This window comes from Penicillium crustosum (assembly GCF_028827405.1).
Source record: "Penicillium crustosum strain IBT 35664 chromosome Unknown utg000001l_segment0_segment0, whole genome shotgun sequence".
Classification (NCBI taxonomy): Eukaryota; Fungi; Ascomycota; class Eurotiomycetes; order Eurotiales; family Aspergillaceae; genus Penicillium; species Penicillium crustosum.
This window is the reverse complement of record NW_026623122.1, coordinates 785,086-812,961: the sequence shown is the minus strand read 5'-3', so window position 1 is coordinate 812,961 and position 27,876 is coordinate 785,086. Positions and strand designations below refer to the sequence as shown.

The window sequence follows — 27,876 nt, the reverse complement described above, 5'->3', positions numbered from 1 at the left end:
GAAACCAACCACCAATCTAAGATGGCAACACAAACCCTCGCCGACTGGACAGTCTCTCTATCCTACTCCGACCTCCCGGAAGAAGTAACCCACGCCGCCGTACGAAGCTTTTATAACATAGCCGGATGTATAATCGGTGGGAGCCAACACCCAGCAACAATAATCGCCCGTAACGCCCTATCCCCTTTCTCAGGACCACCGACCTCCCACCTCCTCGGCACAAGCACCTCCACCGACGCCATGCACGCCGCACTCTTCAACGGAATCGCCTCCCACGTCCACGACTATGACGACACCCACCTAGACACAATCATCCACCCAACAGGCCCAGTGGCATGTGCCCTCCTCGCCATAATCCCGACTCTCTCACACCCCGTTTCCGGGACCGAGTTCATAACCGCGCTAGTCGCTGGTATTGAAGCCGAGTGTAAAGTCGGCCTGGCCGTCTGGCCCGCGCATTACGATGTTGGCTGGCATATTACTTCTACAACGGGGTCAATCGGCGCTGCTGTGGCGGTGGCGAAGTTGCTTTCCTTGTCGGCTGAGAAGGTCGCTCATGCGATTGGTCTTGCCGCTACCCAGGTTACTGGGCTTCGGGAAATGTTCGGGTCACATGCGAAGTCTTTTCATCCTGGAAGGGCGGCACAGAATGGGTTGCTTGCTGCTTTGCTTGCACGGGAGGGGTTTACAAGTTCGGTTGAGGCGCTTGAGGCGAAGAGGGGGTGGGCTAATGTTGTTTGTGCTGGGGGGAATAAGCTCGAAGAGGAGATTGGGGCACTTGGGGATGCTGGACGGTGGGAGATTGTGAGGAATGCGTTTAAGCCGTTTCCTTGTGGGATTGTTGTTCATCCTGTTATTGATGGATGTGTTTGGTTGCATAGGGAGTTGGAGAGGATTGGGGTTAATGTTGCGGATGTTGAAGAGGTTGTTGCGGATGTGCATCCGCTTGTTCTGGAGTTGACGGGGAAGACGACGCCGAAGGATGGACTGGAGGCTAAGTTTAGTGTTTATCATGGTGGTGCAGTTGGTTTATTGTTGGGGAAGGCTGCACCGGCGCAGTATGAGGATGATGTGGTACTTGATGGGCGGGTTGTGGCATTAAGGGCTCTGTTTAGGGCGGTTCCTGATGAGAATTTAAGGGCGGATGAGTGTCATCTTGTTGTGAAGGTGAGGGGAGGGGCTAGTATTGTGAAGCATATCGACTATGCTGTGGGTAGTTTGGAGCGCCCCATGACAAATGAACAGTTAACGGCAAAGTTCGTTGATCAGTGTGTTGGGATTCTGGGAGAAGAGCGGACTGACAGAGCGAGTCGGTGGTGTTGGGGTTTGGAAGAACAGGCTGACGTGGGTCGAATTAATGACGTCTTGTAGAGCATATCCATGGATGTTGAATATGACTACATGTACTTGCTACAGGCCTAATTTAACCTATTTCGTGGGGTCAAATGCCGGAGAAATCTTTCTTTGATAAATCAAAACGTATTCTAAATCAATCCGACCTTATGGTTGTAGACAAGTATGCTACGCGAAGTGACGAAATAGCGAAATAGCAAAAACAATCTGTGTATAGGAGTGTAGTGGCGGGATAAACCCGCGGATTCGTGTTGGAGAATCCAAAAAAAAAGAAAACCGAGATAAAACCAAAGAAAATATGATGTGCGCCTGTGTTAATCCATCCATCCGTATGCCCGGGTTGTGGGGTTTGTCGCAGACAGAACCCTAACAACCTTATAATCTATGCAGAGACAGCATCCTTGATCTCGCTGTAGATAGCGCCAAGCTCCTTGTGGAAGGCCTTCTCGGCGCTGTCGATGATGCTGCCAATGCGCTCATCGACAGTGGGCTCCTTAGTCTTGACACCAGCCTTGTAACCACCTTCGGCAACAATCTGGGTGTAGTTGGCGGAACCACCACCGTTCCAGGCGAGAAGCTAAGATAAAAGTCAGCCTAATCCATGTCATCTACATAAGGAGGAAAACTTACGTTGGGGGTGTCGGAGGGAATGTCAGTGAGGGTGCCCTCAGTGGCGACGTTAATAAGAGTGGCCTTGAGCTGCTTAGGGGTGACATCGGCGACGGCATAGGCGGAGTCCTTGGCGGGTGCCAGGGAGACGTAGTAGGCCAGCAAACCGGCGATGTGAGGAGAGGCCATGGAGGTACCGGAAATGGTGTTGGTGGCATGCTCGCTACCAACCCAGGTGGAGAGGATGTTCAGACCAGGGGCGAAGATGTCAGTGCACTTGCCGTAGTTGGAGAAGTAAGCACGCTCATCAGCCAGGGTGGAGGCGCCAACAGTGACAGCCTTCTCGGCAGCAGCGGGGGAGTAGTTGCAGGCGTCAGCGTTGTCATTACCGGCAGCAACAGCGAAGTGGATACCAGCGTCAACAGCGGCATTCACAGCGAGATCCAGGGTGCGGGAGCTACCACCACCGAGGGACATGTTGGCAACGCTACCCTTGAACTTCTTGTCGCCCTTCTTGGACTTCTTGATGTGAGCCTCGGCCGCCCATTCAACACCCTTGACGACATCGGACATAGTACCCGAGCCGTTAGAGCGAAGAACCTTGACAGCGTAAACGTTGGCCTTCTTGGCAACACCGAACTTCTTGCCGGCAATAGTACCAGAGCAGTGAGTTCCGTGACCGTTTCCATCCTCATCGGCATCACCCTGGGGGATGGTCTTGCCCCAGGTAGCACGGCCCTCGAAGTCAACGTGCTTGGTGTTGGTGCCAGTATCAATAACGTAGGCATCGACACCCTCACCACCCTCCTCGGCATACAAATACTTGTTGAAGTTACCGAAGGAGAGGCTTTCCCGGTGAGAGATACGGGCAAGACCCCAAGGGGCGTTCTTCTCAATAGTACCATCGGTCATGGTACGGACCTCAGAGTCCTTCTCAATGTAGTCAACCTATTTTGAGTCATATTAGCCGCCGACCTCGGGAACTTTCGCAAGGAGGGAATGGGGATACTAACATCGGGATGACGGCGGATCTGCTCGATGACATCCTCGTGGAAATGACCAGCATATCCTGTGAGAGATCCAGCAATTTGGAAAGTGTGCTTCAAGCCCATGAAAGCCTCAAAGTCAAAGTCAAACAGGGAGCGCTTCTTCAACTCCATCCGACCGGTATGAGCGGTGTGCACCTCCTGCAACCAGCTCTGGTGAGCCAAGGCAGAGCTCTGGTCAACATGCTTCTTGAATACAATGATGTAGGAATCCGGAATATCTCGGGAGGTCATGGAGGAGAGGATAGGAGCGGCATCGTTGTGGATGGAGCCTACTGCCACAGGCGAGGCAACTGCCAACAACGGGAGCACGGTTAGGCTGAGGAAGCCTTTCATGCTGGGCAGAGTGAATAAGTAAACACGACAGAAGAAACGATAGAGTAAACGATAATTGTAGGTTGGAAAGGATGAGTGAAGGATAGGTTGGATGAAGAGGAGAAGGGGGAAGATGAGGAGAAGGGCAGCTTATCTAGGGAGGAGACGGGGGATCGATGATGCAAGCGGGCATTACATACGGTTACGCCGGCGGATGACCTGTCGATGTCGATCCAGTGGAGAACTGGTTGAGAATGGGGGTACCCGATACCGTATGGTATGGTCACCTAGGTCTCGGGAACCCATTAAGACATCTGGAGCATCCACTTGACTTATCATGACTAGGTAGTATATCTAAATTAGACTTATCATCATATGAAGTATGATTGTTGTTTGAATATCTCCCGGACACGAGTAATAAGTTAAAAAAACAAAGTACCTATAGCAAGGTGGTGCAGGTGGTCACCTTCCCCCGGGTACCTGGCAGTCTCACCTTGCTATAGGCTATAGGCAACCCCCCTCGCACGGCCCATATTCTCCAAGGCAACTCATCCTCCGAAGTCGCGTGCTTTGTGTTCGGGTGACTCAAATCTTAGTCCAATCCCCCCCTTGTCTTGCATGAGAGTGCCATTATTGGGCACAACTTGTGCCAATCTGCGGAGAAGCCCATCACATCATAGGATCACTTCCAAGCTTCTCCACATTGCTAAGAGCTGCGTCTTATCGCGCTTATCATGTCCTATCAGTTATCGCGTGTAATTTTGAAGTTTACCGTTCTTACAATACAACAACAGGGCTGTGTAAATGTGTCCAGCCCCCAAAGACCCAACTGAGTCACCTGATATCCAACTTTCCCCTCCCTCCCCGATAGCGAATTATAGAGGTGGCTGAATATTTGACATGGGGTTCTGCGGATGACAAGTGCTGCGAATTCTCCTAACCGCTAGGCTTCATATCTTGGCACTAGCACTGTCACACACCAATGCAGACCGTTGTACCCGTTATTGAACATTCACGGTCTCTGATGGTCATACGCCATCGGAGCGGACGTGGATAAGATTTGGCAATGGCTCCGCCGGCTCCCCTCCACCCTCCCTCCCCTCCTCCGGATCGACCGAACGATTGGCCGAAGAGCTAGGCCCAACCATTGATCAGCTCAAGAGCGTCGGTGCAGGCACCGCGATTACTCTGTCCCAAGCTCAGTCGACGATCGAATCCCTTCTCCGCCTCCGCCATACCTTCATAGATGATGCACGTCCACGCACCGCAAAAGATGCATTCCGACATCTCCAAGGATTTCAAACGCTCCTGGCATTGGCGGACCAGGTAGCTGAGCTCTACGACCCGGTACACAAATCCAAGGAGGAGCGAAAAGGCCTATTGGGTATCTTCAAAGATGTCCTCGGTGTATTGGCAGAGGGCCTAAAGGATCATTTTGGCAACAAGCGATATTTTGCTCGGAAGATAGTAGGGGGTGGCATTTCTGCACTGGAGCGAACTTTGACTGTGCTGGTCAAAAAGATAGACACAACTGAGGGCGACGCGCAACATCTCTACGGCGCCATTTTGGCCGCAGCTCTATGCCAGGAGACAGTGTCGGGTATTTTTGTAACACTGAGCACCAAGTTTCCCCAGAATAAGGACTCTTCATCTCCGAAAGATGTCCAGGATGCCGTGGATCACTGCATTGGATCAGCTGAGACGGTGGAAGTACCGGAACTACTTGGACCATTCCTTCGTGTGTGGTTGATGCACTCCTCTTTGTCATCTGGATATGACATGTTACGCCTGGCCTTGCCCGCATGTCTCTGCCAATTGGCCTCGCAGTCCCGAAGGAACGTCGTAGCCCTGCATGCCACTGATATGCTCTCCTCAATTCTACCCCTCTTATTCGATGGTGCACGGTCAGACAAAGAAAAAGCAATTTACCAAGATCTCGCCCAATTTCTCAGTGTCCAGGGCATGAGTAGCTTGGATGATGCTGTCGCCTTATACCGTGGAGCGCATGAAAACCCGCAAGTTCTAAAAGTCCTATTGTCTGCCCTAAAATCTTCTAAGGAGCCTCCATCAATACAGTTTGATATGTCCCGTCATGGATACTGCTCAGTTGAGTTTGCAACGCTCGGTCGACCATTCCCTCCTATCAATTCTTCCGGCTACACTCTTGCAGCCTGGGCCCGTTTCGACGAGTTCGATTCCAACACGCATACTACTATCTTTGGAGCATTTGATACAAGCCAAACATGTTTCATTCTTGCCTACCTTGAAAAGGATACTCGGAACTTTATTCTCCAAACTTCGATTCGAGGTTCCCGCCCTAGTGTTCGGTTCAAGTCGGCAAAATTTGAGCCAAATCGCTGGTACCATATTTGTGTTGTTCAAAAGAGACCGAAGCCAATGTCTTCTTCCCGCGCATCTCTTTTTATAGACGGCGAGTTTGTTGAACAATTGAAGATCGAATACCCATCCGTTCCTATAAGCCATCATCCAAGCAAGCCATCCCGCGTGCAGGCATTCTTTGGCACCCCTCAAGACCTGGCAATGCGCCTCGGAAAAGGCGTATCCACTTCCCGATGGTCCCTTGCCAATGGAATGCTTTTCGATGAGGCTTATAGCGACGACATGGTAGCTGTTTTTTACAACCTTGGGCCTCGGTATTATGGCAATTTCCAGGATTGCTTAGGCTCCTTCCAGACATACAAGGCCTCTGCGACTCTCAACCTGCGGAATGAGCATCTTCACCCGGGCAAAGAGGAAGCCTCGGATATTGTCACTGCCATCCGCAAACGGGCGAGTACATTGATTCGTGAAAGCTCGATTCTGATCAATGTCTCATCCGTCGCCGTTCTTGACGATGATGATAGCAATAATATCGACGAATCACAGTTGATAAAGTGTCTCTCACGGCAGGCAGCAAAGAGTCTCCAACAGCTAACAAAGTCGGGCGGCAATGCCGTTGCTGTTAACGGTGCCACTCCGGCTATCAATGACGGCTTAACACAGCCTCAGGGTGTCGGCATCCTGACAGGTGATCCTGTCGTTGCCGTACCCAGGGCGATGGATGATGCTAGTTGGTGCCTAGGTGGTTGCGCTGCGGTCCATCTAAGTTTGGTCAAGGCGGCTAAGACCGCGGAAAGCACTCGCATGGCTGTGGAGGCTCTCTATGAAGCAGTGCAGGACAACTGGAGAAACAGCGAGGCCATGGAAAGAGAGAATGGCTATGGTATTCTTGCAGCATTATTGCGGGAGAAGCTTGGATTCTACATGGGCAATTCCCCGACCGCATTCAAAATCCCTGTGGTTAGCTCTGACCCTGGGGAGCTGGCTTCCTTGATGCTTGATCTGCTACGTTTGACTCTGGCATTTGTTGGCTATGACTTCGAAACCCCTAATCACTCCATCATCACGAACCCGCTCGCCTACCGTGTTCTGCTCGTAGATATGGACGTCTGGCGTCTCGGCGAATCCCAGGTGATTGGGTTGTATTACTCTCAATTCCGGACATTTGCGGCCGATAGCAATTATCGCCGATTTAACGCCAGGCGTCTTGGTCGTATGCGTAAGTGTGCTTCCTCATGACACTGACATTCTTATTATTTAAGCTGACCAAACCAGGTGTCAACAAAAAGCTACTGGAAACCTTGAAGGGTGGCGAGCTGACCGAAGAGTCTCTCCAACCTTGCTTATCGGCATTCCGCTCGTTGATGGAAAGCAGTCCTTCTCCCGACCTCCTTCGATCGCTAGCTTTATCCATCACATATGCACTCCATAAGCCAAAGACTCAGACAAACCTTCAGAGAAAGAAGAGCCTTCGATATGTGGCTACATCTCCTCGACCTTCGTCGGCGAAGTCAGAAAGCAAGTTTCTCCCTAGCGTGACTTTGGGTATTGAAATGTTACGGCTATACTCTTCCGTCTTGTGTAACCCACATGACCCTACGCCATTGAGGAAATTCGCCAAGGCCGTCACAAACAAGGTATGTGGATGATCATTTGCCTTGAAAAGAGTTTTGTTTAATCATCTGTGCAGTGGCTTCTTTATCTCATGTGCGAAGATGAGCCCGAGGTTGTGACACTTGCAACAAAGATTTTGGCCCGCTTAGTCGTGGTCATTGGCAGTGGATACAGCAAGAAGTTTGCGGAGAAAAGTGGTGGATACATCATTTTAGAACATCGTCTTAAGAGATGGTGGGACGTTCCCGCGTTGTGGCCTATATGCCTTTCAATCTTTTTCGGTGTTGACCATGCTTTGCTGAACCTCGACAAACCCCTCGACCCGTCCGAGCTGCTTAGAGCATTCTTGGCCGAAGGCGATGTAAAGGTTGTCTTCCCAGATATGCTGCCGGTTATTGTGAACATGTTGAAAAATGGGGTGCGCAATCTGACCATGGCAAGTGATGCGCCAGAAGACGCTCAAGGATCCTTCGAAGAGCATGTCTCACAAAACGATAAACTAAAAATGAACTCTCTCAAGCTTCCTGGTAGGTTCTCACCACTCATGACTATGGCCTAGCAGTTCTCTGACTGACACCCATATTTACTATCAGATGCTTCTCCCTCAGACCGGTATATCCATGGATTTGCTCTTATCAATTCGGTTGTCCAATTCTTAGAAGAAGCACGCGCCAAGTCACCAAGCTTCCAAGATTTCACTGCACACTCCACTTACGTGCAGGAGCTCCTTTCTGTGGTGTATCCCGTCGTTGTCGGTGCTGATGCCGTCAGCCCTAACGCAGAACTGAATTTCCGACACAGCGGACTCAGCTTCGATGACAGCAACCTGGTAATACGACCACGCGCGAGTACCATTAATGCATCGACAGCTTTACAAACCACCATGGTTGACTCATTGGGCAGTCCCGATGAGAGCACTGGTTCTTTGAGACGTGGCTCATCCTTTATTTTGGTATCTCCTGATAAATCTAAGCACCAGCCCTCTTCTGCACGGATACGACGGCTCGTGAACCCAACCTTTACCGGAAATAAAGCTGGCACTGATCATCCCATCGTCAAGGCAGTCTTCAGGCTTGTGCTGGCTGTCTTCGATGACCAGCTTTTAGGGCGCAAAGACTTTTCGGGTCTTGGTCTCTATCTGAAGACCCCGCCCGGCTTCTTGGAACACCAGGCATACTTCAATTCTTGGGTTTTTGGTTGTGTGCTTTCCACATTGCAAGACCTCCCTTTAGTTCGACCAGGTCTACTTCATGAAACACGGACACTTACGAATCTGGGGCGCTTTGCGACACATTTGACGGAGGCAGTATCTGAAGGCTGGTTCATTAACGGGGCATCATCCACACTCGAATTCATTGGTACAATTTTGGAGTATCTCCAACGCCCGGACATATCTCAGTTGAAAAGCATTCGTTTGTGTAGCCAGGCTACTGCAACGATTCGCTCGACTCTGTACAAAGTTATCTTATTTCAGTTGTCAGAGGCAGATGACACCGAAACCGTGACATTGCTAAACCGATTGAACTACTGGCAGGTGGTCCTTCTATCGGCGGCTGAAACCCAATCAAAACACTTACACCTGCTATGCTACCTGCTGTATACTAAACTAATCAGCACGAATAGTGATGTCCGCTCAGCTGCTACCCGCTTGTGGAGAATCATATTGGTACAGGCTCCGGATGAGATAACAACACTTCTCAGCCATGGATCTGTATCTCTCCAGCGCCGGTTGGCTGACGGCTTCGACGCTCTTTCGGGAATGGATGACGAATCTTTCCTACAATGGATCGATGACCAGCGTGACGATCTGGATGCCTTGTTCTTCGGTGTATTTTCTCGATCGTGGGACGCCTTCGTCTACGAGGAGAATACAAGCACCGAAGAGTCCATCAGGTCTAGAGTATCGAAACGTAAAGACAAACTCAGACAATGGGCCCAGATTGAGAAATTCGACCAAGACATGACGCGAAAGCACGAGGCTACTTTGCCACATTGGATCTCAAACATTGCAGCATCGGAGTTTTTGAAGTCTCAACGATTCTTGCAAGATCTTCAGGATAGCTCTACTTTCATGTGGTCAGCTTTCTCTGACTTACTACTTGACTTGCGACGACCTGGTGGCCTTCTCGCAGAAGAGAGGGAGAGGAGATGGTGGCTAGACCAGACGGAAGGTCGCAGCCGTATGCGACTACGTCTAGTTCCAGATGAGTCGGGTGATCGACAGGACTATCAGCCTAAGCGTAAGGCCTCCGAGCCCCCAGCAATCAAAATTGACACCCGCATACGTGCACTCTCGGAGGGTGAGACTCTGACGGCGCCCCATCCTCTCCCAGAGGACCCTGAGAATGGGGGAGGCGACTCGCTGAATGGCGATACCGACAACCGGAGCCTTATGGAAGATAACTTCGAGATGATTGATGACCCTAAAATCGAGCTCGAAGACTATGAAGATAGAAACCGGAAGGTGATGCGATCTCTTCAACGTGGCGATCAAGTTCAAAGTGTGTGTAACCTGTCTCGAATCATTGGTCTAGAGGCAGTGGAGGGTATTTCGATTCTCGGCAAGGATTGCATTTATATTCTGGACAATTTCTTCCAGAGAGCAGATGGCGAGATTGTGAACGTCTGGCAAGCCCCCAATGAGGAACGAGATCCCTATGTGCGCATGATTTCTGGCCGCGAATCAAATGACCCCCGCTCACAGGAGCATGAGACAAGGAGCTGGAAATGGTCTGATTTGGTCAGCGTTTCCAAGCGTCGCTTCCTGTTCCGCGATGTTGCTCTTGAGATATTCTTTACGGATGGTACCAGCTATTTGTTAACATTGCTCTCGGCACGAGCTCGAGACGATCTGTGCAACCAGCTGGCTATCAAGGCACCACAGGTCACGGGAAGCACCGGACAATCGCGACCAGAAGACATCTGGCGATTTGAAACCCTTCGCAGTCAAGATGATGCACCACAATCCCTTGGATCTAAATTTGCCAGTGTCTTCGGTCATCTTCCGGCAAACCCAGCAACGCGCAAGTGGGTTAAGGGTGAAATTTCCAACTTCCATTATCTGATGTTGATCAACACCTTTGCTGGGCGTACGTTCAATGATTTAACCCAATATCCCGTTTTCCCATGGGTACTAGCGGACTATACAAGTGAGGAACTTGATCTTGAAAACCCAGCCACATTCCGCGACCTATCTAAGCCTATGGGTTGTCAAACACCGGAACGTGAAATGGGCTTCCGTGAGCGATACAATGCTTTTGCTGAGATGGGCGACGATAATTCCCCGCCTTTCCATTATGGAACGCATTACTCTTCTGCCATGATTGTCAGTTCCTACCTCATCCGGCTGCAACCATTCGTCAAGTCATATCTTTTACTTCAGGGCGGCTCCTTCGACCATGCCGACCGCCTCTTCTATTCAATCCGTAAGGCATGGGAGTCAGCATCGCGAGGAAACATGACTGACGTTCGAGAACTTACCCCTGAGTTCTTCTATCTCCCGGAATTCCTAGTGAACTCCAACCATTATGACTTTGGCCTTCTCCAAAACATGACCACAGCCATTGACTCGGTTGAGTTGCCACCTTGGGCAAAGGGCGATCCCAAGATCTTCATTGCGAAGCACCGAGAAGCACTTGAGAGTCCCTATGTGTCCGAGAACCTGCATCGCTGGATTGATCTCGTTTTCGGCAGCAAGCAAAAGGGCGAGGCAGCTGTCGAGTCCGTCAACGTTTTCCATCACCTCTCATACAAAGGTGCCAAAGATTTAGATGCCATTGATGACCCAATGGAACGGTTGGCCACCATCGGCATTATTCACAACTTCGGACAAACTCCTCACCAAATCTTCCAACGACCTCACGCCCAGAGGGAAGATCAACGGCACCGCATACCCCGGCTGGACACTCTCGCAGAATCTCTGACCCAAATGCCTTTGTCTCTTGTTGATATTGAGGAACGAGTAGCCACCCTATCAGTGAAACAAGACCGTTTATTGTGTACGGCGGCCCTGAGGCTCAACGTGCCGCCAGCCTATGACTACTACATGGAGTGGGGATTCTTCGATGGCAGTGTTCGTTTCTACGCCGCCGATACTCGCAAGCTCCTGGGCCACTTTGAGCATCTTCATGTAGGCCAATTGTCCCATGCCAGCTTTGCGGATTCCCGCACCCTGGTTACCTGCGGTACAGACTGTACCATCTCATTATGGACGGTCACTGCAACCTCCAAGTCCGTAGATTTGCAGCCCATTGGGTCGCTCTTTGGTCATCGAGCCCCAGTCACCGTTCTCGCCGTTTCGCGCTCCTTCAGTACTTTATTGTCTGCCTCTAATGACGGGCGGGTTATGCTATGGGATCTCAATCGACGGTCCTTCGTGCGAGCCCTTCCCGGCGACGGTGCGGTCGATGTATGTTCCCCTTTCTCTATTGCGTGCTGTCCTTTACTGACAAATTAGTGTGCTCGGATCAACGATGTCTCTGGAGACATCATGGTTTGTCGCGGCAATCGCTTGACATTATTTACCCTCAATGGCGTAGTGTTGATTGACCAACCAGTCTGCGAGACGGCCGATGATCGCGTCTTGTCCTGCGTCTTCTACGAGGGGGTGCAGAATGAATGGCTGGAGCGTGAATTAGTGTTGACCGGCCATACTCGTGGCGTGGTGAACATCTGGAGCAAGAATATCCGCGGTGGCCGCTTTGAGCTGGAGTTGATTCGACAGTTGCATCATACTGACAGCAATCGCGACAATGGTGCCAATATCAGCGCCGGTATCAGTTGTATCCTGGCTCTCCCCCACGTGGTCTATACGGGGGATGAGGCTGGCCGAGTGGTGAGTTTTATTACGCCGTTTCATGTTTCATTGACGAAGCTAACATGATGGTAGTATGAATGGAACTGCATCCAGCGCCGCTAATTATCTCGGTGTTACTCCGATACCCTCCACTTCTCCTTGATCTCGTGTTCATAGCCAAAAAAAAAAGCATATTTACCAGATAATTTCTGGCAACCCAACCTCTTTCCCTTTCCGGCATACTTTTGCGGTTGTGGTAGTAAAAACCAACCTTGGGCCTATGAATTCCCCTATATGGTGCTTCTTCGGGAGAGGTACAAACTGTAGTACGCTGACTTCTCGAGCATGAATATCCTTGAGTCCATGTCAACAATCAATAAAGTATAACTAGTGGCCCGGCGGTTGAGCCCATAGGCTAAAGCGCGATTCCGCACAACACATGGGCAACCGCACTAACGGAAGATGTTCGATTGATGACACGACACGAAATACAATGTAGAAAACCCCCTTTAGTAAGACATATATTATAGTTAGACGTTAGAGTGGTTGTTCCGTCTCCCGAGTACCGAATCTATAGGAAAAGCGATGTATATATGGAAACCCCTGTTATAAGCTGTGGTTTTTGTGAATCCCTTTTCAGGCCACCTCCATTCAAAGATTATTACTCTGTAGGGTCCATAGCCAAGGTGTTCGGAAATCACATTTCCCCATAACTAGCCGTCGACGTGTATTTATCCGGGCCCCCGGTGAACATTACAAAAACCGATGCAGTACCTAGTGGGCCGTTCGGGTTGTCCGGTCTACCATCCTCCGGTTGGGGGAAGGCGGAGCACTCTGCGCCGGATTTTGGGATTGTAGCACACCTGGTCAAATAGGTCAATCAGAATATATAGGAAGTCATATTGGGATTGATCCATTAGCCTACTCATAGAGAGACCACCAAGATTGAAAAAGAAGAGTAGAGAACCTAAGAAGCAATGGCAAACAGAAAATAGTTGGGATACACATGTGAAGGACAACTCTGATTTCATTGTGCAGCGTCATTTGCCCCACCATCCCACCTGAAAAACGGGGCAACTTCTGGTACTTCCATTTACTATGGCAATCACATACTAAACTTAAGTACCCGGCAATTGATCTGGTTCTGGTCCATGACACCACCCCTCCTTCTTAAACACTGCGCCGCCCGCCACTCTTCTTCTTTCTTCATACTCTCTCTATCTCACCTTCAATACATAAAAAAATGTCTTCTTCTCTCGAACAGCTCAAGGCCTCCGGCACCGTCGTCGTTTGCGACTCTGGTAAGCTATCAATTTTATCTAGCTTGCATCGAAAACAAAACATGCTAACACTCAACTTCTAGGTGACTTCGCCAGTATGTATTCCTGATTTGCCTGAGATGGCATTCGTTCCAGCATTGAATGGCAAGCTAACATCAACCGCAGCTATTGGCAAGTACAAGCCCCAGGATGCCACCACCAACCCCTCTTTGATTCTCGCTGCTTCCAAGAAGCCCGAGTACGCCGCTCTTATCGACACTGCCGTTGCCTACGGCAAGCAGAACGGAAAGACCCTCGATGAGCAAGTTGAGGCCACTCTCGACCGTCTCCTTGTTCAGTTCGGAAAGGAGATTCTTAACATCATCCCCGGCAAGGTCTCCACCGAGGTTGACGCCAAGCTCTCCTTCGATACCCAGGCTTCCGTCGACAAGGCTCTTCAGATCATCAAGGTATGTTCACAAGTTGCCACGCAATGACCTTTCCCCGAGAAATCCACAGCTGACCCTTGCCACCCAGCTGTACGCCGACAACGGTATCTCCAAGGACCGTGTCCTGATCAAGATTGCCTCCACCTACGAGGGCATCAAGGCCGCTCACATCCTCCAGTCCCAGCACGGCATCAACTGCAACCTGACCCTCATGTTCTCTCTGGTTCAGGCCATTGCCGCTGCCGAGGCCGGTGCCTACCTCATCTCTCCCTTCGTTGGTCGCATTCTTGACTGGTACAAGGCTGCCCACAAGCGCGACTACACCCCTCAGGAGGACCCCGGTGTCAAGTCCGTCCAGGACATCTACAACTACTACAAGAAGTTCGGCTACAAGACCATTGTCATGGGTGCCTCTTTCCGTAACGTTGGCGAGATCACCGAGCTGGCCGGTTGTGATTACCTGACCATCTCCCCCAACCTCCTCGAGGACCTCTACAACTCCACCGAGGCCGTTCCCCAGAAGCTCAACCCCGCTGGTGCCGCCACCCTTGACATCAAGAAGCGCGAGTACCTCAACAACGAGGCTGACTTCCGCTTCGACTTCAACGAGGAGGCTATGGGTGTTGAGAAGCTCCGTGAGGGTATCTCCAAGTTCGCGGCTGATGCCGTTACCCTCAAGCAGCTTCTTGCCCAGAAGATCCAGGCTTAAATTGGGTTCTGATATTCTTTTAATTGTTTAATTGTAAATTGGCGATCTCCCACAAAAATTGGAATCGGTAGATACGAATTGATGAATTTGTCCCCAGTGCTATTATTATTCTCCGGTGTCGGTGTAGAAAATTAGAAAATTAGAACTTGAGGGGTAAACTAGTAAGCTGCGGAATCTGGCCGGGTCGGCTTATTCAGACCCCCGCACTAGTGTTTTGCAGCTATGGTGTCATTTCACTTAGTAGCATATTTGTGCATAGTAGCATGGCTACAATGTAACTATGTATTGATACCGAGTATATATTTTATATTACCCGAGGCTGGATCAATTTCAAGTTGCTGATAAGATGATTTACAGCTTGGAATTTGAGACAGTTGTACAACAGTACACATGCTGGCACTCGAGACCTTTGCCCTTCCATTTTAGTACTCACCACAGATGTACGGAGAAGAAGCAATCAAGAAGGGTGTACAATTTGGAGTAAGAATATCCAAAATGACAATTGAGTCCTCCAGGGCCAGGTGGGAGGTGTTCACGATGCCCAGGTGTTTATTAATAATTATGTCATTTTCCGAGCTCCGACTCCCCACTTGGGAAGGTGGGGGATGTTTTGTTGTGGTATTAGGTACCAAGTACTGGCGTTCTGAGCCCTTTTTACACTGAAATACATGTACCTGGTACCTTATTGATACAAGTGTAGAGTCACGTCAACATCATCCGCCTTATTATCTTCGCCCGCCCACTTCCTCTCCTCTTCCTTCACAATACCCTTTTTCTTCAATCTTCAATCTAAAAAACTCTTAAGATAATCAAAATGGTTAAGGCTGGTAAGTGATTTCCATTATTGGTTCTCTCTGGGCCATACATAAGATCTTCAGCTCCCAAGTTCCCCACGATCTGTGGCAAGGGGACCTTGGGTGTGAGCAGATTTGAGCACCTTGTGACCCAGATGCCAAATCCGAGCCTATCGGCTTGCATCCTCTCCCCTAGCTCTCCACTGATGTCTGGATGTCTGCCAATGCCCCTGGGATAAAACTGGGGATTATCACTGCTCATTTGCTAGAGTGGCATTCTGATCCTGGGCCAGTGCGGCACCACCCGTTGCTGAGGCTGAGACCAGACCCCAGGGCCTTGGAGATCCAGTCACCGGCATGCCGGAGAGCCTTCGATGAGCCTTCTAGAACAATTCGTTGACCATTTTTGTTTCCTTGCAGTTGCTGTCCTCCGTGGTGACGCTAAGGTCGCCGGCACCGTCACCTTCGAGCAGGCTTCCGAGAGTGCCCCTACCACCATCACCTGGAACATCACCGGCCACGACGCCAACGCCGAGCGTGCTTTCCACGTTCACCAGTTCGGTGACAACACCAACGGCTGCACCTCCGCTGGCCCTCACTGTATGTCATTCCTGATGAGCTAAATGATGAAGAGGAAGGATTGAATACTGATGTGCTTTCAGTCAACCCCTTCGGCAAGAACCACGGTGCTCCTACTGACTCCGACCGTCACGTCGGTGATCTCGGTAACTTCCAGACCGATGCTGAGGGTAACGCCAACGGCTCCAAGCAGGACAGCCTTGTCAAGCTGATTGGTGCCGAGTCCGTCCTGGGCGTGAGTTTATAATTGATATTTAGCATTGCTGAAACAGATTGCTAACCTACCTGTATAGCGCACTCTGGTCGTCCACGCCGGTACTGATGACCTTGGCAAGGGTGGTAACGAGGAGTCCAAGAAGACCGGTAACGCCGGTCCCCGCCCCGCTTGCGGTAAGTTGATGAAGGCGTGCTGTAGTGGAGATGAATGCTAATAACATATTTTAGGCGTCATTGGTATTGCCGCATAAATGTGCAGCTCTATCCCTTTTTAAGCACTGGGTTTTGATATCCCCGTAATTGGTGGATAAAAAATGCAGGATACTCCGTCTAGGATACATGAATGAATGCCAAATTGACGTGTGTATATTTTGGATATCTGTCATGATCGATGGATTGTATAGCTTCGATTGCTTTGTAGACTTCCCGTAGAAGCTCGGATCGGCTGACCGCTTTCCCCCACAAGTCCAAACACCGGCCACGTTTCCCCTCAGGACATTCCCCTTGCTCTCAACTTCTTTTTCTCTTCCTTGTGTTTACTTTTATTCTGGTTCTGTCTTCAATCTCATCCCAATTGTGCATGTGGTAGTGGAGACTGTTTCATTCAGTATGCCTTTCGAAGCCCGGGTCAAGTCCGTCCTGTCCGGTGACACGGTCGTGCTGTCGCATATCACCAACCCTTCACAAGAACGTATCCTGAGTTTGGCTTATGTCTCTGCTCCGAGATTAAGGAGAGAGGGCGACGAGGTAGGTGCATTGTTGAGATTCATTGCCTGTTGATTGCACCATTGGAAGGCCAGATTGTTGCTTTCTGGGATCTCCAATTAGTCTTTCTGAGCCCTACGAGCTACGCATGGCATTGGATAAAATGGCGATGATTGAAGGGGAGGAGAGAAAAAGAGATGAGGCTAATCTGGAGAATCAATTATAGGCATACGCCTTCCAATCCCGCGAATTCCTCCGTGAGCTCCTTGTCGGCAAAGTGGTCCAGTTCCACGTTGAATACACCATCCCCACCGGTGCCAAGCGCGACTACGGTACCATCAAGCTCCCCGGTTTCGACGCCTCATTGCCCGATATCAGTGTGCAGGAGGGCTGGACACGTGTCCGCGAAGAAGCCGGCAAGCGCGCAGATGAATCCGAGGAGACCGTGGCACTCTTGGCGCGCTTGCGGGCATTGGAATCCCTCGCCCAGGACGAAGGAAAGGGAACCTGGGCCAGCGATAGCGATGCCCAAATCGAGACTAGCTACGAGTTGACTGGCGCTCGCGATTTGGTTAAGCGTAACTTGGGCCAGCAGCTGGAGGGTATTATTGAGAAGGTCCTGAACGGTGACCGTGTTGTGCTGCGTTTGTTCCTCAAGCCACAGGAGCACGTTCAGACTGTCATTGCTATTGCTGGTGTCCGGGCACCATCCGCCAAGCGCACGACTGCTGATGGCAAAGAGACCGCGGCTGAGCCGTTCGGTGATGAGGCACAGCAGTTTGTCGAGGAGCGATTATTGCAGCGCAAGGTCAAGGTTTCTCTTGTTGGTGTTACGCCGCAGGGACAAATTGTTGCCACCCTCCTTCACCCCAACGGAAACATCTCTCGTTTCCTTCTTGAGGCTGGTTTGGCCCGCTGCCAGGACCACCACTCCACGCTTTTGGGTCCTGACATGGCTCTTCTCCGCCAGGCAGAACTTACAGCGAAGGCTGGCCGCAAGGGATTGTGGGTTAGCCACACGGGCCCCACCACTGCTGGTGCAGCGGCTGTGGACTACGTTGTCACCCGTGTTTTGAATGCGGATACCCTCTTCATCCGCAACAAGGCTGGTCAGGAGAAGAAGATCAGTCTCGCCAGTATCCGTCAGCCCAAGCCCTCCGACCCCAAACAGGCTCCCTATGCTGCTGAGGCGAAGGAGTACCTGCGCAAGCGGGTGATCGCCAAGCACGTCATGGTCACCGTGAACGGCAAGAAGCCTGCAAATGAGGGCTACGAGGAGCGCGAGGTGGCTACTGTTGTGCAGGGCAACACCAATGTTGGTCTTGCTCTTGTGGAGGCTGGTTACTCCTCTGTAATTCGCCACCGTATGGACGACGCTGACCGGTCTCCCGACTACGATGCGCTCCTCGCTGCTGAGGCTGATGCCCAGGCGGAAGGCCGTGGAATGTGGTCTTCTAAGGCCCCCAAGGCGAAGCAGGTGGTGGATTACTCAGAGAGCGTACAAAAGGCCAAGCTGGAGCTTGGTATCTTGCAGCGTCAAAAGCGTGTCCCGGCTGTCGTCGACTTTGTCAAGTCTGGCTCCCGCTTCACTGTTCTAGTTCCCCGCGACAATGCTAAATTGACTCTCGTCCTTTCCGGTATCCGTGCCCCTCGTTCTTCCCGCGGGCCCAGCGACGCCGGCGAGCCTTTCGGTCAGGAGGCCCACGACCTTGCCAACCGCCGCTGCATGCAGCGCGACGTTGAGATTGACGTTGAGACCATTGACAAGGTTGGTGGATTCATCGGAAGCCTTTACATCAACAAGGAGAACTTCACAACCGTTCTGCTGGAGGAGGGTTTCGCCACCGTTCATGCATACTCTGCTGAGCAGTCTGGTCACGCCAACGAGTATTTCGCTGCTGAACAGCGGGCGAAGGATGCTCGCAAGGGTTTGTGGCACGACTGGGACCCCGCTAAGGAGGCTGCTGAGGCTGAAGAGGCTGAGGCCGCTAACGGCGCTGCAACTGGCACTGAGAGCGATGCCGCTCCCGCTCAGCGTCGCAAGGACTACCGCGATGTTATGGTTACCTACATCGACCCTACCTCTGCGAAGCTCAAGCTGCAACAGATTGGTGCCGGTACGAACGCGCTCACCGAGTTGATGAGCGCTTTCCGCAAATTCCACATTAACAAGGCCAACGACACCCCGCTGCCTGGCCCTCCCAAGGCCGGCGACTGGGTTGCCGCCCAATTCACCGAAGATGGTGACTGGTACCGCGCCAAGGTGCGCCGCAACGACCGCGAGAAGGAGCAGGCTGAGGTGGTCTACATCGACTACGGCAACTCCGAGGTTCTACCATGGGCATCGCTCCGCCCTCTCACCCAACCCCAATTCTCTGGCCAGACCCTCCGCCCTCAGGCCGTTGATGCAGTCCTCTCTCTCCTGCAGTTCCCCACCTCCGAGGATTACCTCGAGGACGCCGTCGGCTTCGTCGGCGACCAGACATTCGACCGCCAGCTCGTCGCGAACGTTGACCACGTCGACCAGGACGGTACCCTGCACGTCACACTCCTCGACCCCACTGCTTCCAAGAACTTGGACAACAGCATCAACGCCGACATCGTTCACGAGGGTATGGCTATGGTACCCCGCAAGCTGAAGGCGTGGGAGCGTGCCTCCGTCGATACCCTCGCCAACCTGCGCACGCTCGAGGATGAGGCTAAGTCTGAGCGCCGCGGTATGTGGGAGTACGGTGATCTGACCGAGGACTAATTTCTTGTATTTATTTGAATTTTTGAGCTGTATGAGGGCGATCTGTACAGATATTGTTGGGGGTTGGCCCTATGATTAGCATCTGTGCCGTGTACACTGAGATATGGGTAATTTTGGCCGGAATTTTATTGCATTTTTTTGTGTGTTTTTCATCACATCCCCCCCAAAACTCACCTGTCTATTACCAGGGCTGGCTACCTTGGTTGATCCTGCCGATTAGCTTTATTGATCGATGGATCTGTGATGTACTTCGGCAGATGTGCTTTGGCAGAATGATATCTCAACGACATTCAACATTCTCAAAAATAGACCCTAAATCTCACCCCCAGAAATGTGATAAGCAGTGAGATGTATCACAAAATAGAATCAACCCCCAACCCCCAGAAAAGGACCGACCCCGGGACCAACCACCGTCAGGGTTATTTCACCGCCTCTATCCCTCCGCCACCTCCGAGATCTGTTTTAAGAAGATCGGTCTCTCCTTCAAAAAAGTAAACAAACTTATGAAATAAGAGTCCACCATGTTTTGGGGCAACAAAACTCCGCAGGACTCCGAGCCGGACCTGGCGCGCACCGATTCCTCGAAGAACGATCCCGCCGCTTCCGCCTCACAAGCGTCTGGCACCGAATGGCTCGCCGGACATTTGCACCACCTTACCCCGGAGCAGGAGGAGAAGCTGCAGGAATTTAAGGCATTATGCGCTGAGCGTAAATACTACACCCCTGCCGTGGAACAAGCAGACGGCGTCGAGGCGAAGCCCGCTAGCCAGGACGATGCGACTTTACTGTAAGTGGTGCGTACCATGCTAGACCTCAACAAAGCTAGCAATGGACGAATGAAACAGGGATGATCGAGTGCCAATTCTAATTATTTGCGCAGGCGATTCCTCCGAGCTCGCAAGTTTGACGTCGAGGGTGCATGGGCTCAATTCAAAGACACCGAAGACTGGCGCAAAGACAACGCCATCGAGAAGCTATATGAGAATATCAGCGTGGACTCATACGAGGCCGCTCGACGGATGGTGCGTATAATCGCTTCCGAGCGAACAAACAGATCTCGTGCTGACGTCTACTGTTTCTACAGTATCCCCAATGGACAGGCCGTCGCGATCGTCGCGGAATCCCTATCTACGTCTTCCAGATCCGCCACCTGGATAACAAGGCTGTCGCCGCTTACAACTCCACCATGACTAGCGGTACACCCGAAACCCACAAATCATCCACTGTCCCCGCGCGCTTGTTGAACCTCTTCGCTTTGTATGAGAATCTCCTCCGGTTCGTGATGCCGCTTGCTTCCGCACTGCCACGTCCGAACCCGGAGACGCCTATCGTGACGTCGACCAATATCGTTGATGTCAGCGGTGTCGGACTGAAACAGTTCTGGAACTTGAAGAGTCATATGCAGGATGCCAGTGTTTTGGCCACGGCGCATTACCCCGAGACATTAGATCGAATCTTTGTATGTTGTCCAATCCCCTGTCTACTCCGTCCGGAGGGGCCTTTGCCATTGAAGATAGATGGATTGTGGAACTAACCCATTGTTAGATTATCGGAGCACCCTCCTTCTTCCCAACCGTCTGGGGCTGGATCAAGCGCTGGTTCGACCCAGGCACCACCTCGAAGATCTTCATTCTCTCCGCCGCAGAGGTCGAGCCCACTCTCACTTCCTTCATGGAACCATCCAGCATCCCCAAGTCATACGGCGGCGAGCTGGACTGGTCGTGGGGCGATATGCCCAACCTGGATGATCCCAGCCGTGAACTGCTCCACGGCATTGAGCAGCCGCTCGCTGACGGTCAGACACGGAAGAATATTCTCAAGGGCCCTGTTTTGTTCAACGGTGATCACCTCCAGGTGCTGGGCACTGTGGATGGAAAGGAGCGGAGGGAAATCGTTCCCATTCCGAAGACACAAGCTTCGGTTGAGTCAAAGGCTAACCCCGCTGATTCCGCGGAAAAGGAGGCGTCTAATGGCGCAGGGACTAATGTAGACGATACTGAGAAGACTATTGACAATGTGGCGGTTGAGGTCAATCAGTTATCTGTGGATGAGACAAAGAACACTGTTGCCGCATAGAACACATAGACAGAAAGGCAGCAGGAATAATCGTGTTGGGGTTTGTGTTTGGACATACCATTAGCGATGTGACATAGCACAAGATAGGCAGATCTCAATACCGACGCATACTTTTTTCTATGGGTTTTGTTCGTGGATATCTGTCTACCTGGTTTATTATTATAAAGAATGTAGGAAATTGCATGTGGTTGTATACACTGATATTGCCTCATGTCAATGACATGTTTGGGTATGTGTTTTTTTGGTTTTATCTTCTCAACATTTATATACTTGTCTCTTCAGTCAGTTCTGTCTAGCTTTTTCTCAATATTTGGAATCTTGGAGCTGTTCATAGGCCTTGATTCATGCTCGAGATTTGATCGGGGCGGTTGTAACCCCAGTGTCCAGTCCGAGAATCTTATGAGTGTATTGGATCACCCCAATACGAGTTCAGTATAAGAGAAAACAAAGAAATACGACCATTCCATGATACTAGAATATCGTGTTAGATAGAGCTACTCCACCACTATGCTTCGAGACAAACCAAGGGAAGAGCTAGCAGTGAAGGGCTGATATAGGGTAGGGGCAAAAAAGATAATCCAGCCCAACTACTCCTGGTGAGGGTCGAAACCCTGTCCAGTTTCGCCATTGCATAGGCTTCCTAATGCGGTATCACCCGTGGTCATTATTCCACCTAGCAATCAGATGACCTCATGTCTCTCACCCACTCGGCCACCCAGGGAGGATTTTGGCATATTGTCTTGGACTATAGCCAAGTAGACACTTTAGGAATCATTTGAACGAGATATCTATTAGGTAGGGTTCATCATTTACCACTCACCCCATCGGTCCATGCTCTCTCATCCATAACGTCTATAGATATCAGAAAAACGGCTACCAGATTGATACATAGTTAAAAAGAGTAGCTGGCCGCTTACGTGATCTCTGACTCTGATAGTCTAATATATCTGGTTTAAGGTGAATATTGGGAATGTTATATCATTCAAGAGACAGTATATTGTCTTTTTAGATGTCCTTCCTCGATGTTATATTCAAAAGAATAGAAGAATAGAACATGACCTGCGTCTAGCTCTATATTGTAGCCGAGCCTCTATAAAAGATATTACAAGAGAGAACGGATTATCCTTGGGCATCAGATAATAGATCTCTACAGAAGATTATTAAATATCTAGAAACTTCAGTCGGATGTATGTTAGTTGACCAATTAGGAATAAGGGTTTTGGTTGACCACATGACTCGGCAGTTCATGCAGGGCAACGTCTCCACATCAAATCTATACGACCGAATACGTTGGATATCTAGCATCAGATCCTGATTAAAGCAAAGAAACAGAACTTATGAATATCCTCATACCATGATATCATCCCCCGAATGAGCCCGAAACAAGGATATGAGGCAACCATGTTGAGCCTAAGCACTAGCAAACGCGCTAAACCGGCCATGTTGTTGGGAAAGAGTCCAAGACAAGATATGATCGACGCCATGTTCCAATCCAGCCAAACGCCCGAGGCTCATTTTTGCGGGGAGCATGAAAGAAGTGGGCTTTCTTCACATGTGCCGAGTGTCATCGCCAATGCCCAAACGACTGGGGAGGGATCGACAATAAGCCCAAGCACTTAAAACCCACCAATCCACCCCCCGTACCTGGGGGGTTAGATTGAAGTGTGCATTTCGACACCCTTGTACTATTTACGATTTACGAATCAGCCATGAATCGTAATGAAAAGGACTCGATGAAGTCCACCTGGCGGCAACAAGCCCGCTCAGAATGGACTCTCTTCCACTGGTTCTACGAACTACTCGGCATCCACCCAGAACATCTCGACAAGAACGTCCCCGTTCATCTAAAGGAAGACGCCGTACCCTACGTGCCCGACTGGTCCATGCACCGCTGGGTGCTCACACACGCCGCCATCCCACTCATAATACACCACGCCTACGTCGAGTTCACCGGCCACAACCTCAGCGCCTGGGGCGCCTTCTTCCTATACGGAGTCGCATTTAAAGCCATCGCCATCCACGAACTCCACGTCCTCCGACGACTAGGCCACCAGCACGGTTTCCTTGATGGCGATAAGCACGCTCGAGATGGAGTCCCCGACGTTGGCGTTGCAAAGGTCGTCCGCTCGCTCATGTCGACAAGTACCTTCCGCCCAATGTTCACCGTCTTCATCGCATACCACGCAACACACCCGCCCTCAACTATGAGCTTCGTCTGGCTACCCCTCGAAGCAGGGTTATACGGGATCATCCTCGATTTCTGGTTCTACTGGTACCACCGGGTGATGCACGATGTCGGCGCGTTGTGGAAATACCACCGTACCCACCACCTCACTAAGCACCCGAACCCGTTGCTGACGCTATACGCGGACACGGAGCAGGAGTTCTTTGATATCCTCGGTATCCCACTTATGACGTATTTCAGTATGCGGTTTATGGGGATGCCGATGGGCTTCTATGAATGGTGGGTTTGTCATCAGTATGTGGTGTTTGCGGAGTTGGCGGGACATAGTGGGTTGCGGGTTCATGCTACGCCTCCGTCGACGTTGAGTTGGGCTTTGCGTTGGTTTGATGCGGAGCTTGTTATTGAGGATCATGATTTGCATCATCGGAAGGGCTGGAGGAAGAGTCATAATTATGGGAAGCAGACGAGGCTTTGGGATCGGATTTTTGGGACTTGTACTGATCGCATTGAGTCCGTTGAGCACAATATTGATTATGTCAATTCGTCGCCTATGCCGTTGTATTGATATTGACATATTGATGATTTGATTTCTTTTGAGTTGGAAATTCAGTACATATCAGGCTTGGGCAGTTGCGGAGGATTGCTGATATTGGTGGTTCTTGTTTTCTTTTATTATCCTGTTGATACGACGTTGAATCCTTCGGATATCATGTCTACGAATGAATGAAATGTTTCCCATGACAAATGACTTTCTGGATATCTGACTGCAGTTTCTTTTGAGCAGTGCAACTTGGCTTGAGTACAGTGTGGCGATCACTGCTCACAGTGGTATATGGGTATTTAAGATGTTTGCTACAAGTGGAAAATTTGACAAGCAATGTATGTATTACAGTCTAAAGCACAAAAGGATATCTGGTATATGAGCCTAGAAGGCCTAAGCCCTCCACAGGGCATTAACTTGCTTATTCCGAGCCTAGATAAGAAGAAAATTAGCAAATGTACTCGGAGAAACGAACTAGACAGAAAACTTACCATCGGAGCCAAAACAGTGACACCCGCTCCGAGTGCCACGACAGTGAGAACGAGCTGCAGCTTGGAGAAGCTCTTGCCAAGGATATCAAATGCCTGGCTGGGCGTGGCTCGGGTACCGTAAATATCGCTTCCGTAAGCGAAGATAAGACTGGTACTTTCCAATAGGGTAGGGCGAGAGAGCACGGCCTTGATGCCGGCGACATCGCGTGTGTGCGAGAGGTACCATTTGCCATCGAAGTCAAGGTAAGGCGCGTAGCGGAACAGGCCTTCTTCGGCCTCGGCCGTGGTGGGGTCACGGTCGACAGGGCGGCGGGGATCAAGGACGGGTCGAGGAATGCCAACGATGGAGTTGGAGGAGGGGAGAGTGCAAAGAAGCTGGCGGGTGGTAATTCCCTGGCGCGTTTGAGTGACGGCCATGTGGGAGATGGGTTCGGGGATCATGAAGGCCTGGGAGATGACGTGGGGCAACGGGAGGGTGGCGGTGCTGGAGTAGTTGGTGGTAGAGTCAAGCACACCGCGGTCGTTGGGGAAGGGAGATTCGTAGAGCTCCGAGATGACTAGTTGGTAGCCCTTGGCAGAGGACTCACGGCCGTCAACGTCGCCCCAGAACGAGTAGGCGAACCAGTTCTCGGACATCACGGATGCGATGGGCTGCTTGGAGTCCACGCCGGCTTGGGTAACTGCGTGAAGGACCTTTCCTGAGACTCCATCCAGAAGGTAGAAACTGGCGGTGTGGGCCTGCTCGTTCACTGCAGTCACCAGGGCGAGGTTGGGGTTGAGGTACTTGTAAAGGACCGAGCGGTTTCCAAGGACTCTGCCGATAGATGCAACAGGATCATGGGCAGGGCGAGCGGTCGCTTCGACGACCTTCTGTCCGGAGGGAGGAACAAACTCCCACACAGGGGTCTTGTTATCCTTTGCAACCCAGCCGAGGACTCGACCATCAACGCTGGTGGTTACCAAGAAGCCATCTTCGTTGGCAAATGTAGTGATTGGGGTACCATCTTCACGGACACCGACGGTGGCCAGCGAACTTCCATCCTGCGCCCCGAAGACAGCAATCGAGTGGAGTTTGTTGCCAGATGACTCGACACGTGAAACGATCTCTCCAGTCGACACATCCACAGTCACAGAGCTTCCATCGTCGGAGTAGATAGTCGCAACTCCTGGTGAGGCCAAAATCGCCTTCACATTCCACTCCGATGTCTCCACTGCCTGGATACCCCACGAAACGGCACCGTGGTTTCCAGTATCCAAGGCGTACACACGGCCGTTTTTGGTGGCGACAATAACTGATTTGGCAACACCAAAGCTATCCAGGTTAGACACCTCGTCAGTCAAGATGCTGCTCAAAATGCGCTTAGGAAGATCCTTCAGCCAGTCTGGCAGATGTTCCAAGTCCCGAGCATGACGCTTCACCCTGTGTAGGTACGCGCCGTACAAAGTCTCGTGGCCCTCGACCTCCAGTTCATGAGCTAGATCCTCTTGGGCATCAGTTTCTGCCCAGGTAGCTGCGACAGCATCAATAAGACCCTCGTGCCGAGTCCACTCAATCTGGCCATTACGGATAAGTTGCCAATCTCCGTGCTTCCGGAAAAGCGCTGACCTAACAGCCACAGATTTTCCTTTAGCAACAACCTCGGATACTGAGTGAAGGGCAATGTCAGAAGAAGGCTTTTGCAGATCCCATCGTCCCAGAATTCCATGAGAGGCGGATGATACAACAGTGGCTTCCTGGTCCGTGATTCGAGTGAAGAAGACATTAGCGTCAATGACACTGGCCGCGACCGCCGACTGGCCGGGTAGATAGGGCAACCGGTAAGCCTTGGTAACCTTAGCAGACATCAAGTCCACATGGTAGACCTCAGCCCAAGCCCCGGCCTTAGTTTCAAAGTGGACCAAGAAATGGGGCAGAGCGTTAAGCTTGTGGGGAGCGTGGACTGTGATCTGTCGAATTTCGGCGCCAGGGGTATTGTCAACGGCAATAGAGGTGATCTCCTTGGTACCAATAACATTGACCTTCAGGAACTTTTGCGATTTGTCGGCCCAGACGATGATAGGCGAGGCGGAATTGGCGCCCACATAGAGGACGGACTCCGGGGTAGTCACATCAGCCTCAGAGTTCAGAATCTGTTGACGAATCTGTTGTCCAGTCACTGGGTCCAGAACAGTGACCTTGATCTTAAAGCCCTTCAATATAGCCGACTGGAGTGAAATATAGAAGACCTCGGTGGAAGAAGACGACACTTGGAACGGAACGTCACCGCTAGAAGAACAACTCATTAGCTTGCGACTTGTCAAAAGAAAAAAAAAAGGTCAAAGACAAAACCAACCTTGCATCCTTGAATTCCCACACTGGCTTTCCAGTGTTTCCATTGAGACGTCTCACAATTCCGGTGCCCTCGCTAGCAACCACGGCAATCGTATCTCTCACCCCGGAGGTCGCGGTAGCATCCTCAAGCTCCAACAGCTCGAGATCGGCAACCACACCTTCTGAAACCCGATTTTCCCATCCCACCTTGCCATCCTGGGCACTCCAAGACGCGATGTAGTTACCTACCGCAGCTACGACGGCATCGTTTCCATCTAATCCGCGCAAGAGACCCGCCCCATGTGCGGGAGAGTCCGCCGACCGCGAGATGTTCTGGCGCCATACCAGCGCACCGTCGCGGGGATTCACGGCACCTACAAGGAGCTTGTCGGACAGGGTATAGAGGAGTGAAGCATTCGAAGATGTGGATGGCTTGAGGAAGAAGGTGGAATCGGGTGATGGGGTGCCGAGGAGAGCATGGTGGAAGTCGATGTGGTTGACCTCGTCAGAGTAGATGGCTGCCGCGGGCGATAGGCACGCGGCGAAAAAGAGCGCCGCCTGGAGCCGCATTTTGACGAATGGCTCTTATTGAAGCATTGAAGAGGGGAGGTGGGAGGTGATGTAGAATGGATGTTGTCAATAAACTTGGCGGAGCCCGGGCGGTAACCCCCCAGATCCCAGATCCTCCCCATAACTTCCTTCTGTCTACATCCATCGACGTCCAACCTCCCACTCAC

At 51.2% G+C, this 27,876-nt stretch overlaps 9 protein-coding genes across 9 annotated transcripts; 7 read left to right on the top strand and 2 right to left on the bottom strand.

Annotated features, from left to right (window-relative positions):
- Positions 1–21: 21 nt before the first annotated feature.
- N7487_000301 (MmgE/PrpD family protein) lies at positions 22–1,371 on the top strand (the record flags this gene model as incomplete). The annotated part of the gene is made up of 1 exon (XM_056868050.1): positions 22–1,371. One exon carries the CDS (start codon positions 22–24, stop codon positions 1,369–1,371), a length of 1,350 nt encoding a protein of 449 aa, XP_056732834.1.
- Positions 1,372–1,735: 364 nt separating this feature from the next.
- On the bottom strand, positions 1,736–3,344 carry N7487_000300 (S8 family peptidase; the record flags this gene model as incomplete). The annotated part of the gene is made up of 3 exons (XM_056868049.1): positions 1,736–1,930; positions 1,984–2,910; positions 2,976–3,344. The coding sequence occupies 3 exons, from the start codon at positions 3,342–3,344 to the stop codon at positions 1,736–1,738; spliced, it is 1,491 nt and encodes a 496-aa protein (XP_056732833.1).
- Positions 3,345–4,305: 961 nt separating this feature from the next.
- On the top strand, positions 4,306–12,195 carry N7487_000299 (Beige/BEACH domain protein; the record flags this gene model as incomplete). Its single annotated transcript, XM_056868048.1, has 7 exons — positions 4,306–4,340; positions 4,382–6,882; positions 6,939–7,300; positions 7,354–7,804; positions 7,871–11,685; positions 11,734–12,111; positions 12,166–12,195. The coding sequence occupies 7 exons, from the start codon at positions 4,306–4,308 to the stop codon at positions 12,193–12,195; spliced, it is 7,572 nt and encodes a 2,523-aa protein (XP_056732832.1).
- Positions 12,196–13,315: 1,120 nt separating this feature from the next.
- On the top strand, positions 13,316–14,489 carry N7487_000298 (sedoheptulose-7-phosphate:D-glyceraldehyde-3-phosphate transaldolase TAL1; the record flags this gene model as incomplete). Its single annotated transcript, XM_056868047.1, has 4 exons — positions 13,316–13,373; positions 13,436–13,447; positions 13,518–13,801; positions 13,869–14,489. 4 exons carry the CDS (start codon positions 13,316–13,318, stop codon positions 14,487–14,489), a joined length of 975 nt encoding a protein of 324 aa, XP_056732831.1.
- Positions 14,490–15,303: 814 nt separating this feature from the next.
- Positions 15,304–16,329, top strand: sod1 (superoxide dismutase SOD1; the record flags this gene model as incomplete). The annotated part of the gene is made up of 5 exons (XM_056868046.1): positions 15,304–15,316; positions 15,704–15,883; positions 15,946–16,097; positions 16,156–16,252; positions 16,307–16,329. 5 exons carry the CDS (start codon positions 15,304–15,306, stop codon positions 16,327–16,329), a joined length of 465 nt encoding a protein of 154 aa, XP_056732830.1.
- A 358-nt stretch (positions 16,330–16,687) lies between these two features.
- N7487_000296 (putative transcription factor (Snd1/p100)) lies at positions 16,688–19,535 on the top strand (the record flags this gene model as incomplete). Its single annotated transcript, XM_056868045.1, has 2 exons — positions 16,688–16,825; positions 17,010–19,535. 2 exons carry the CDS (start codon positions 16,688–16,690, stop codon positions 19,533–19,535), a joined length of 2,664 nt encoding a protein of 887 aa, XP_056732829.1.
- Positions 19,536–20,056: 521 nt separating this feature from the next.
- Positions 20,057–21,611, top strand: N7487_000295 (SEC14 family lipid-binding protein; the record flags this gene model as incomplete). Its single annotated transcript, XM_056868044.1, has 4 exons — positions 20,057–20,322; positions 20,416–20,557; positions 20,620–20,994; positions 21,081–21,611. 4 exons carry the CDS (start codon positions 20,057–20,059, stop codon positions 21,609–21,611), a joined length of 1,314 nt encoding a protein of 437 aa, XP_056732828.1.
- A 1,709-nt stretch (positions 21,612–23,320) lies between these two features.
- Positions 23,321–24,361, top strand: N7487_000294 (sterol desaturase family protein; the record flags this gene model as incomplete). The annotated part of the gene is made up of 1 exon (XM_056868043.1): positions 23,321–24,361. One exon carries the CDS (start codon positions 23,321–23,323, stop codon positions 24,359–24,361), a length of 1,041 nt encoding a protein of 346 aa, XP_056732827.1.
- Positions 24,362–24,730: 369 nt separating this feature from the next.
- On the bottom strand, positions 24,731–27,709 carry N7487_000293 (uncharacterized protein; the record flags this gene model as incomplete). Its single annotated transcript, XM_056868042.1, has 3 exons — positions 24,731–24,769; positions 24,829–27,094; positions 27,162–27,709. 3 exons carry the CDS (start codon positions 27,707–27,709, stop codon positions 24,731–24,733), a joined length of 2,853 nt encoding a protein of 950 aa, XP_056732826.1.
- Positions 27,710–27,876: the final 167 nt, after the last annotated feature.